General features: G+C 43.1%; 2 protein-coding genes across 2 annotated transcripts; both read right to left on the bottom strand.

Annotated features, from left to right (window-relative positions):
* Positions 1-401: 401 nt before the first annotated feature.
* Positions 402-3,513, bottom strand: LOC127759843 (uncharacterized). Its single transcript, XM_052284063.1, has 4 exons — positions 3,236-3,513; positions 2,251-2,385; positions 2,005-2,091; positions 402-898 (listed from the first exon to the last, which is right to left on the bottom strand). Exons 1-4 carry the CDS (start codon positions 3,362-3,364, stop codon positions 737-739), a joined length of 513 nt encoding a protein of 170 aa, XP_052140023.1. The 5' UTR covers positions 3,365-3,513; the 3' UTR covers positions 402-736.
* A 2,644-nt stretch (positions 3,514-6,157) lies between these two features.
* LOC127756053 (zinc finger protein NUTCRACKER-like) lies at positions 6,158-8,453 on the bottom strand. Its single transcript, XM_052281571.1, has 3 exons — positions 8,141-8,453; positions 7,657-8,053; positions 6,158-7,422 (listed from the first exon to the last, which is right to left on the bottom strand). Exons 1-3 carry the CDS (start codon positions 8,259-8,261, stop codon positions 6,456-6,458), a joined length of 1,485 nt encoding a protein of 494 aa, XP_052137531.1. The 5' UTR covers positions 8,262-8,453; the 3' UTR covers positions 6,158-6,455.
* Positions 8,454-12,675: the final 4,222 nt, after the last annotated feature.

The following is a 12,675-nucleotide window of genomic DNA, read 5'->3' as shown; positions in this document are numbered from 1 at the left end:
ACAAATGAGTAAATGTATAAGTGGAATGTAGTAGAAAAATGTACTAGTATCTAGTATCAACCGAGTAATGTAGGACAGAAAAATGTATATGCAGTAGAAAAATGTACTATATCAACTTCAAGTGATATTGTAAGAAGTGGTATGTATGTTGTCTCCGAATAAAAAATTTCATTCCAGAATGCAGCGGCACAAAGGACATGTGTGCTTACATTCAGTTATATTTACTGAGTGTCTTTTTTTCAGATAGTGGAAAGGTCATTTCCAACTGTGCAGCAGAACATAACGATTGGTTATTTTTGAACCATGGTTCCTGGCACAGATTAGTTTAGCAACAGATAGAATCTGTTGAAATCATTTACTTCTGATATGCAATCAATCTCAACAAATATCACTAGACAGAGTAAAAGGAGGCATTCAGTTCAGCCGTAGCTATGTGCGTGATGTGTTAGCAAAGTACAATATCACATTCACTTTTACTCTTTCGAACTTGTTCTATAGTTACTTACCCAGAAGTAATCTACATGATACAGTGCCTTTTTCTATCCTTGGCCTCTATTATTTTAGGGTGTCTATGGATCATCCGGCATATATTTTGATCCATACACTAAAAGAATGGGCATGGCAATGAACTGCCACACAAGAATCACAAAACAGATCAGTGAAATTTTTAGGTGTTTTGCGCATCAACTTAACAACATATCATCCTGTTTCGCCTGACCCAAGTTGATTTGATTGATCAAGCAGGTGTTGCTGCCTTGCTGCTTTCTGCTCCATGAACACCTTTGAAGTTCAAGATTCCTGAAAGGCCTCGTCCTTTAGCGAGGTGCTCAATTTCAGCAAGCCTCAGTTTAAGATCCTCCAAATCTTTAGATAAACTCTCTTCCCGTTGTTTCAATTCCTTGAGATCAATAAAAACAACCGTTAAGCTATATTTTGGCATTATCAATAAGGAACCTGGAAATGAAAACAAACATCTCTCTGAACCTACGCATATTGCTAACTTTTACTATGAAGATAACTTAAATGATATATTGTCAAGCAGACCGGTGATTAACTTCTTATAACATTTCACATCAAGAATGACATACTTTACATATTCTAATAATATTCTGGCAGGAACTAAGATTTTAAATTAATAGTTAATAAGAGATTTTTTGGTCAACAGTGAGTAGTAAATAGGTATCCTCATTCCACATGCAAAGCTTCACCAGGAAAATGGTGATTTCACACTTCAAAATGTTTCTAAAGGGTGGCATTCAAGGTGTGGTTGAAGAACACCTAGCAGTTCACTAAAAACATTTCTGCATGTGCATTCCATAAATTTAGACATAAATCCATATTATTTGGGACATGTTCAACTCTGCTTACTGCAGCAGCCGCTGTGGCTGCGACAGCTGAAAACGACTGCAAGACAGCAGGAGGCATAGTACTAAAGCATGTCTTATCAACTGATACGTCAGGCATCGATCACGACCAGTTCCTGGTGATTAAACTAAATCAGGTTGCCACCTGCTAATTGTTTTCTTATACAAGATTCAGTGTCGTTATTTGGGTTGTTCATTCCTGATTTTGGATGAACTGTGCAAAACTGGGCATAGTAATTTTTCTGATGTGTCCTCTGGGAGCTAAGCTAAATATGACACTAAGCACGTTGATTTCCACTTTTCAGTCTTAAACAGATTGAGTAAACCCAGAATGAACAGGCCTAGTCATTATGATACTAGATATGTCTATCTCCGTATTTACATGACAAATTTTCAGAACCCAAACTGCAATCATGAGTTATAACATCTTCCTATGGACATCAAATTTAAATTACTCTGGCTACAGCATAAGGGCTTATAGATTAGAGTTTTGTATGTTCATTCTTACGTGCAAAGATTAAATAGTGAATACGGGATATATGGCTGTTAAGTGTTGTAGCATATTTATGTTCGTTCAAACTCCAGGAGAAAAATATAGAAATGAGTCAATGCTAGACCGAACAACGTTAGAAAGTACCACCTCAAGTTCCTGTTTACGAGCTTCCTCCTTCCTAGCCTCTGACCTTGCACTTCTTTGCACCTCAAAAATTAAAGCAGCAACAGCAACCTAAAACCAAAAAGATGCAGGTTTCATTTCCTGATATTTCAATTATTTTCTTTATTTTTTCACATAACAGAGCAAGGTTACTTCAGCCCAGCAAATATATTCCTGTGGCTACTATAAATCTATTGGCATACAAGGTTCATTGTAGGTTAAGTGAAGTACCGAAAAAATAAAGCCTTCTCCAATGAGATCCGTAGCAGCTTGTACAGCTTTCTCCTCATTTAAAGGTGTGATTTCCACATCTGTTGCATGCCCATAAATGCGCCTTTGTATCCTTGTAGTAACACGATGGTTAATCTGTAACAATTGTTATAGTTACAATCGGTTAGTTATATGTCAGACCTCATAAGGGCACAAAGGATACGGCCACAGCCCACAACACGTAAATACATTTGAGAGGGCTCTATCTTAGAAAAAGCCAGATGTACAAATTTCCAAAAGCATAAATCCTAAGGACAAGGATAAATCTCCTCAAGGTTCATGCTCCCTGTATTCCTCAATCCTTATTTCTCTAATTAAAAGAATATATGATGTGCATTCTAAGTCAGATATGTGAAATATGAAGCTCCATATATGGCAGACAGCTCACATCATAGACAGAAACCTATCATAGATCAGTGTCCAGCCATTTCAGACAAGCCAGAATCAAACAACCTCAAATGGGATGAAACGCTTATTGATGAATCTATCAGCTGATGATCAAGACCAACTGACCTACAATTAAACTATAAAATGCTTGCACAACATCAAACAGCTAAAGTTGCTTCTTGGAAATTGCTCCACCCATTCGCCAGATGGTACTGTGCTGAAGTATCATCAAGATTCAAGACAGCCACATTTCCTCCTACTACTCTTTAATTCTTTATCTTTACATTCTGTCAACTCTGCAAAATCCCCTTTCACGGGTCCACATTTCCTCTTTCCTTTTTCCCCCGAGGGGCACACATTTCATTAAGTATGTAAGTTTTTCGTTACCAAGAAATGGATATTGGGAGTAAATAGCCCTAACCAGATCCCCTTCCCACGAGCCTAACGGATGCTGCTCCGATCATTTTCCCTTATCAAAATTTCCTTCCCTTAGGCGCTACTTTCTCCGAAGAACACAACACGATGAGGGGGAGTAGGAGGAGGAGGAGGAGGCCCCGACCTGCGCGATGCAGATGATGAAGTTGCGGAACTTGGGGTGGACGGCGGCCTGGTTCTTGAGGCGGCTGGCGATGGGCTTGGACAGCGTCCGCAGCGCCAGCGTCCCCAGCTTCGCCACCGGCAGCGACATTGGCGGCGGCGATTCCCTGGCCTCCTCCTCTGGCGGCGGAGGATTGGTGGAATCGTGAGGGGATTCGATTCGATTCGATGGGGGGAGCAATACAAGGGTGGGACGCTGATTGGTTGTGTTCCTGTGAAACGGAACGGGAGTAAGGGAGGGAATGTGGACTTCCTTTTGTGATGAATGGCTTTTCGAGTTTTGTTGACTTTTGACTAATTCATCTTCCCCTTTTTAAAATTCAACTTCTTCAAACCGTATTTTCTTGTCAAGCAAGTATACATAAATTAAAATTTTCGAATCAGAAGGAGATAAATGGGTAATTAAGTGGTTACGAATATTCATATTCTTGAGGCATCAACAATCCGGTGTATTCGAGCCATCTATTCTATTATTAATTTCTCTTGTTTTGAACGAAGTGAGCATAGTTTAGTTGTAGTGGAACAATTTATACGAATTTAAATTTTAGATTTGACACGGATGATCGTATTTATGGCTAATTTTTCTTTCAGTGATAGACAACGTACCCCTCGACTCGTGGAGTCGTGGTGACTTCGTCAATCTTAAGATAAGATATGTTGGCTCACTTTATGGCTGATTATTCTTACAGTGACACACTCGTTATAACTTTATCAATCTCAAGATATGCCGGCCCAGTCTTTCGAATGTGCTCATATAGATAGGATGTGCATGTATGCATTTATAGAGGTGATTGTGCATATGTTGTGAGCATCTGCGTTTGTACTATGTTTCTAAAAAAATATTCTAATTGTTTGAACTAAGTTAAAGAAATGAAAGAACTATCATTTACCAAGAAAATAAAACAATAACGGGAAATTATTGACCTTGTTTCGTGGTTCCAATGATTTTATTGATTTACTTAGTTACTTTTGCCGGTTTAAGACATGAAGGGATTTTTTTCCCACTTTTATGGGATAAATCGTTTCTGAAATGCCATACTAATAGTTATTACCTCCGCCCCAAACTATACTATATAGATAAAATCTCTTATATTTGTGAACAAGATAGTATATTTTTTAAAATAAAATAAATATGTGATATATCACTCAAAGTATTCCATAACATTTAGGGTCTATTTAGATGGTTGATATTTTCAGCTCTACCAAAGTCGGTAATGTAACAAATTAACTAAATATGTTTCTTCCAATACTACCTACCAAGATTTAGTAATTCTGAAAAATACTATCAAATTTTGGTAAAGTTTAACTCTACTAAAATTTGATACACCAAAATACGTTAAAATTTAACAGTACTAAATATTGGTATGGTTGATGTAGGTAATAATTATTTCGTCACTTCCTAGATGGGCATCAGCCCGTTGGTCATTTGGACTAACGAAAATGCATGAACTTAATTATCCTTCAAGAAATTAAGCACAGAAAAGTCAGAACACAGTATAATCTATAATCTAGAGTCATCGAAAAAGAATAACTATATTTGTTCGGGTAGTTTTGTTCTTCTTGTGTGATAAGGTGTTTCAATTGGCTTTAGGCATGCACCGTTAGCTTTCGGCATTAATAACTTGACAAAACTAGGCAATAATGCATGGATTTCTCGTAACATTTAACCCTATCTCACCTAGGTAAAAAAAAAAGGACATTTTTACCACATATACCTTCTGTTAACAGCTTCTCAAATTAACCATGCTCAACTACACATGCTATGCCCTAGCCAATTCCATACATTAGCTTTTTGGCTCTTTAACAAAAGTGATAGCTAGCAAGTCAGTGCTAGCTTATGAACAGTTCAAAGTTGATACTGACTAACTGTAAGAAGTTCCCTCACGTATAGCCATTTTCTTTTGCAAGTGTAAACAGTTACCTCTCCGATCAAGGGTAGATTTAGAAAATTTGTGATACTGGTAGGTGTCATAATACACTGCTCATATATATTTAATTCATAGTATCATCTTCTATATATAAACATTTGAACCATAGCTTTCACCGAAAATTGTTGCGGTCATCTAACCTACGCATATAGTATCCATTATCCAATATGTAAGTATGTAACTCTACCACCACACTTCATATTTACACCCTTTTGCTATTTTTTGACCCAATACAATGTGCAGTCATGTACTAAGGATCACTTAATTTTTTTGAAAATTAGATCAAGCAAAGCTCTTTCATGCTTTCCATGAACACTAGCCCCTGAAGTCTTTAACAAAATAATTAGTGGAAACATCTTCATAGAAGATCCTGTATCAGCACACCTTCCATTACAACTAAAATGCACTAAGCATACAGACAAATAGGCAATTAAGTTAAGCAGCAAGCACTAGCCTATGTGTGTGGATGTGCATCACTAATCAAATGCAAATTTCTGGAAGGGCGCCAAAACCAGTGGCATCCTCAACTGGATAACCACCTCCCCTTGTTGGTAGGTTATTGGGCACCCCATTGCTATGTTGCAAGCTCCCCTTTAGCTTAATTCAACCTTAGACCATTTGACATTTGGCTAAGCACAGCAAGACAGCTACTTAAAAATTGTTTATTATTAGGGGCAAAGATCATCCTTTATATATATGGCACTAAGGCTAGAAATAAAAATGCACATATGTTAAAAACAGGATCAAGCTAGCTGCATTGAAAAGGTAATTTGGTTTGTGCAATAATAGAGTTGTAAAGTGACATCCCCAATTGCCTTTTTTTCTTAAGAACAAAGTAGTACTAGTAGTAAACAAAGGGGAGAGATACTCTTTGATTAATGGTTCTTGAGAATATGCATAGATCTCTTGCCACCTTTTTGCTTGCCAGTTACCATTGCTTCTCTTCTTGCTCAATATCTTCTTCCATGAACCCATATAGAGCATTTGCACAAAAAAAAAAACAACTCCGTTGAATAGTTAGTGCAGCCCTATCACCATGGCTCAAGTTCCATCAACTTCAAGTAGCACGATCAAGAGCATGGTTTGTGAAAACAAGAAATGAAATTTTAGTAAATTAAATTGGGTGCTCTTCTTGAGCCCTTTTGTGAGCTTGCATGCATGCTTCACTCCACTGTAGCTTACTTGCTTACATAGCTTCAAAATTAGCACTAACTAATCTCTTCATGGCTACAGAATTAGCATGCAAATTAAGGTTTAAATCCACCCATGTATCGACGACGAGCACAGTGCTTGCACGCCAACGCCCAAGAAATCCCTAGTTTCCTCTCTCCCGACGCCGCCGGCGTCCTTCAGGCCGGCATGGTGGCGCACCGCCGACAAGACGTCGTAAGGCACGTTGCCGGCGGCCGCCGTGAGCTCGCTCATTGCGCCGCCGAGGTTGGCATTGTGATGGCTCGCGCCGGCGAATAGGGCTGCACCGTCGAACTTGCCGCACTCGTCGGCCGGTGAGGCGGTGGCGCCGCCGGGCTTGGTCGGCTCGAACGGGGACACTAGGGGCATCGCGGCGGTGGATGTCACGGCGCCGATCTGCGCGGCCTTCTGCAGCAGAGCCGTCGCGGACATGTCGGTGGGCGCCGCGGGCTTCGCGTGCTGCTGGTTGCTGAACACGGACGGCACGCTCTCCGCCTCCTTCGCCGCCGCAGTGGCGCTCGTCAGCTCGCTGGCATTCGACGACGAGAGCTTGCCGTTCCCGTACAGCCAGCTCAGCTGCGCCGCGTCGAACTGCGGCGGCGGCGCGCCGGAGCTCGGCGCGAAGAGATCCACGTACAGCTGCGGCGGCACTGTCGCCGCGCCACCGCTGGCCAGGACGCCAATGTGGCCCATGGACGGCAACGCCTCGCCACCCCACAGCGACAGCCCGCCGTGCCGCGCCACGCCGCCGTCGCACAGGTCCCCACCGACGCCCCCCTCCGCCGGACCGAGCATCTGACCCGCCCTGAGCTGCCCTCCAGCCGCCGCCGCCGCCGGCGGCATCATCATGTTTGGCCGCATGCCCGCCATCCCCGGCCCACCCGACCCGGCGAACAGGTAGCTCTGCCCGCACAGCGACGTGGCCGTGGCCGCCGCCGCCGCCGCGGCGGCCCCGGACGCCGCGTTCAGCCTCGCCGTCTCCTCCGCCAGCGCGTCGCAGAACGCGCGGTGCGTGATGAAGCTGTCCCTCCTGCATCCAATATCCAACCATGCATGGATCGCGTTAAGCTATCGCCACCATCGTCGACGATCATATCAAAGCCTGGAGCTAACAAGCCATATAAAACTAATAAACTATAGTCCCCTCTTCTAATGAATGTATGCTAAAATTTTAGTGGGGGCTTTTATAGTTGTAACGCCGGTAGTAGGGGCTCGAGATCCTCCCGTGGCCGTGGCCGTGGCCATGGCGGGGCGGCGGGCGTACCTGGAGAAGAGGGTGCCGCAGTCGCAGCGATACTCGCGGGTGCCGCAGGTCTTGGAGTGGGCCTTCCAGTCGGACTGGACGGCATAGCGCTTGGAGCACTTGTCGCACTTCCACTTCTTCTCGCCGTGCTTGCGGCAGAAGTGCTTCTTGATCCCGGTGAGGTCGCCGAGCGCGCGCGACGGGTTGTGGTGGACGCAGCTCTTCTCCGGGCACACGTACACCCGCTTCCTCGGCTCCTTCCCGCTCCGCTGCCGCAGCTTCCACGGCAGGTTGTGCCCTCGCCGGTGCAGCTGCAGGTTCTGGTCTCGCTGGAACCCCTTCCCGCATATCTCGCACACGAACCTGTTCGTCGCCATCAGCGTCCTCGGCGACAGCGCGATCACCTCCGCCTCCGGATCTGCACCCACCGACATCGCCGTTGATCAGTCGAGTCAAACACAGCAAAATGAGGAAGATTTTGAGGTTAATTGTGTTGTGCACTTGCCTGGTGTGCCGGGGAGATTGCGCTTCTTCTTGGCGGGAGGAGGAGGAGGAGGGTGTTCTTGCTGATGGTTGGTGAGAGGAGCGAAAGGGTTGGAGATGGCTGCGGCTTCACTAGTCGCCATTGTTATCAAATTGCTAAGCTTGTCGTTGGCTTGTTGCTAATTAATCGATCGATCTCTCTTGGGATCAAACTATGCTAGTTGCTGATCGATCTCCTCTTCTGCTTGACTAGTTCCCTTTGGAGACAAAAGGGCAACTTTTGTTCTTAGGTATGGGTCATTACCCCCAAGCATAAATAAGCTTTGCTAGCTAGTGGCAACAACAAAACCATCAAGGCAGGATAAATATAGAGCTTTGCTAGTGAGAGTGAGATCGATGGAGAGAGATTGTTTGTGTGTGTATGTGTGAGAATAAAATATTTGAAGTGGTAAAAAGGTGAAAGTTGAAAGGTGTGTCTTTAGGTGTTTGTGCAAGCATAGCAAGGGTTAGCTAGTGTAGCTAGTGTGTGTGGGTGTGCAATGCATCATGACACATATGATGAGGAGAAAGATAGGGAAAGGGGGAAGGAGGGGGTGGTAAAAAGCTGTGGCTTGGTGCCTTTGCATTTGGCATGATTAGCCCATAATGTGATGCTTCCTGCATCTGCATATCCCCCCTTCTCATCAAATCTCAGCCTTCCTCCCTCTCCCACTGCAAAGGTAAGCTACTGCAGCTGCTGCCTCTGGAGCCTGCACTGCAACAGTGCAATGCATGGGCTGCTACTTTCTTTGGCCTGACAAGCTGGACCCACATGCAGGCACACACCTTCTTAAGTTTTTGAAAACTAGCTTGTTAGTTGTTAAATAGTACTCCCTCCGTTTCTAAATATTTGACGCCATTGACTTTTTTAAATATGTTTGACCGTTCGTCTTATTCAAAAAATTTAAGTAATTATTAATTATTTTCCTATCATTTGATTCATTGTTAACTATACTTATATGTATACATATAGTTTTACATATTTCATAAAAGTTTTTGAATAAGACGAACAGTTAAACATGTGCTAAAAAGTCAATGGTGTCAAATATTTAGAAACGGAGGGAGTACTAGATTGATTGGATCAAAATCAAGAAAAGGGATTTGCTACAATTGTCAATTGATGTTGTTTGAGCCGTCATCTCAAGCGGGGTCCCTTGATAGGATTAGAATCACTTGATCCTGACTTGACCTGGATTTGAGGCTGATAAAAAGGGCGTTATATAGTGGGGATCATGTGGTCGAATTTGTTATCGTCTTATTGATCGTTTTGACTAGCTAATTGCTATGGTTAAAATTATTATGTTCTTGCTGACTAGACGGAAGAGATCGATGGATTAGTAATTTAATTTCTATGATAGGAGGAGAGTGATCTCAGCTTGCGTCAATACCAAAAAAAAAATATCTGATCGATCGTTGGCGTTTCTTTTTCATTATCTGCACCAGTGTAAAAATGACATAATAGTGTAAGATAGATGGAGTATTAAATGCATAGGGCCGAGCAAATCAATCCATTTCTCTCAAAATTTAGTATGTTCAAATAACACGATTCATGGTAGACACATTGTCTAAAAAGGAGTTATAGACAACAAAAGTGCTGCTTTTTTTCCTTGATTAAGTTCTGCCTTTTCAAAACGGAAGCTTTCATGTGAAGAATCCTGTCATCTTAGATTTGTTAATTTGGAAAGAATATACATAGCTTCGCTTAAAAGTTAGTACCGTTTTGATTTTAAAGGAACTGGCGAGATCAATCAAAAATAGACAGAATGGTGCATCAAAACATAAATTAACAACGAAATATGTTTCTTTCTCTTTTCTTGCACGCCAACTTCCTTGAGAATTGAAGGAAAACAATACAAGAACGGTTGGCCCGAGAACTACTAGCACACAATACCACAGATTCACTATAGCACTCGTGTACTCCTTCCGATCCGTTCCAAAATAATTCTATGTTGAAAAGGAACCGTCAAGATTCGTTGTACTATTCTATTTTAATCTAGGTTAATCTATTTTGAAATGGATGGAGTACTCCCATATATGGAGAATTTGCTACATTTTACAGTCGATCTGCTTCTCTTTTTTTTTGAGAGAGTCTCTGCTTAATTCTGATCGTGAATCAACAGGTAGCTAGTGTGAACGAGGTAATTAATAATTTCTCCATTAGCCCGCTACAGCTAGCTATAAACTATACTTTTTCCTCCCTTAAAAGTTACCAATATATATTTTCACTCCATATTACGCACGCATAGGCTAGCTAACTATGCATCCGATGATCCGAAGGTCAAACCATTAGTATACGCAGCTAGCCTTTCTACTCGCCTTGGATGCCATTCTACGTATGTAGTAGTAGCAATGTAGCATAGCACACGAGACGACAGTGACACAGTAGTGTCTAGCTACCACTGCACTGGGAGCTAAGCTAGCGCACGCACGAGAGACAACCCCAGCATCGTCATCCCCCACGCGCAGAACGAGACACCTCCGTGGATTAGGGGACAAATTACAATGCAAATCCTCTTACTTATATATTCTACCAATGCAAATTTCATTGCTATAGCAAACTAGTAAAATTGATTAATTACTCTGTACGTGCGTGCTAATTTGATTAATCATCTAGGAGAACCTACGCCGGCGACGTAGCCATGATCGAGCTGGGCGCGCGTGCGACGACGACGGTGAGGTGAGCCCCAGCTACACGTACGCGGGCGGCGCGGCGGGCACGTGCGGTGGCGGGGCGGGCGGCGCGGGAAGCGAAGAGGGAGAGAGGCCACGGCCAGGGGGAAGGCGACGGCGGAAGCGACAGCGGCTGGAATATTTGTCGCTGGATGGCGCCAGCCTGCTTGCGTCTGCTCGCTCGTTGTATTGGAAGACTAGTTAAAAGAGAGGAGATCGAGATGGTGGTGGTGAGATTATTAACAGAGAGGTCAAAGGAGCTAGCTAGCACTGCAGGTTAATTTGTGCATCTAAATCTCACATGTTTCTAGACATATAGGAGAGTATGCTACATGCATGTATCCACTGATCGATCGATCTCTCGTGCACATGCATACGATCTGATCAGTTTTATTGATTCCCTAGTTTGATCGACTACATCAGGAACAACCCCTTTTAATCCCGGGTTGTAAACTGAGACGTCCAGTCCGGGACTAAAAATGTCCATCTTTACCGCCGATCAAAATAGCCAACAATAAAAATGGATTTTTATTTTTTAGTCCCAGTTGGTAAGATGGTAGCGCTACCATTTTTAGTTTCGGTTGATTAGTTTTTTTCTTTTTTTCCATTGTTTTTTTTCTTGCATTTATTGTCACCCTCAAATCCCCACAAATCATCTACAATTGCCCATCCACAATATCATCCACAATCCACAAGTCATTGACAAAATCATCCACAAATCTAAAATAATATACAACAAAGTTTACAAATCATTCTAAAAATATTAAAAAAAATCACAAAACAACAGCCGCCGCCGGCCGCTCCCGCCGCCCGACGGTCTCCCCTCTCGTCGGATCTGGCGGAGGGGAGACTGCCTGGCCGTGCACCGCCTCCCATCCCGCTGCCACTGCCGCTTCAGCGGCCCGGTCGCCGCTGCGGCCGCTTCCGCCGCTCGGCCACCGCCGGAGGGGAGGCCGCCACCTGCCATCGCTGTCATCGGAGGAGGGGGGAGGAGGGGAAGGGGGGGAAGGGGAGGAGAGGGGGAGGGGGAGGAGGTGGAGGAGAGAAAATGAGATAAGGACGAGAGGCAGCGCGCGGCTCGGGAGAGTTTTCATGTTTTTTTTTTAATTTGGGTCCTGGTTGATATAAACAATTAGGACTAAAGATAATAGGGTCTGACATGTTTTTGAATCGGGACTAAACATGATTTTTAGTACTAGTTCTTACTCAAATCGAGACTAATGTGATTTTTACGTGACTTAGCAAAGATCACTTTTGTAGTAGTGTGTGTATCCAGCCGTACGTACGTACGTTGCTGGTATAATATGTACAACATGTACATGACTCTTTCGTGCGTATATAGGGTGCTGTAGTTTTAATTTGATTTGTACCGCAATTTGGTTTGTTGGTTCACATTAAGGCCGAGTTTAGTTCCAAATTTTTTCTTCGAACTTTCAATTTTTCCATTACATCAAAACTTTTCTACACACAAAAACTTTTAACTTTTCCGTCACATCGTTTCAATTTCAACCAAACCTCCAATTTTAACGTGAACTAAACAAAGCATCGCTAGAGCCAGTCAATTTTGGAACTAGCCCTAGTTAATTCATGTCAGTGGCCGGGCGTGCAACTGCAGGCAATTAATGTTGTCAACGCCTGCCATATTTACATGCACCCTGCAGGACGTAACGTATATGCCGGCATGCAACACAACATGTATAGTACGTACGTTACTTACGCACTATATATTGCCATGCATGGATGGACTTCTCATGTTTGTCTTTTGCAAATGCAAATCCTTTCTCAACCCATCTGTAAATTAATTAACAATTAGTCACCCTTTTAAAAAAGAAACAACAACATGCATAC

This window comes from Oryza glaberrima, chromosome 1 (assembly GCF_000147395.1).
Source record: "Oryza glaberrima chromosome 1, OglaRS2, whole genome shotgun sequence".
Classification (NCBI taxonomy): Eukaryota; Viridiplantae; Streptophyta; class Magnoliopsida; order Poales; family Poaceae; genus Oryza; species Oryza glaberrima.
The sequence above is the reverse complement of the archived record's forward strand: the minus strand, read 5'-3'. Positions and strand labels throughout refer to the sequence as shown.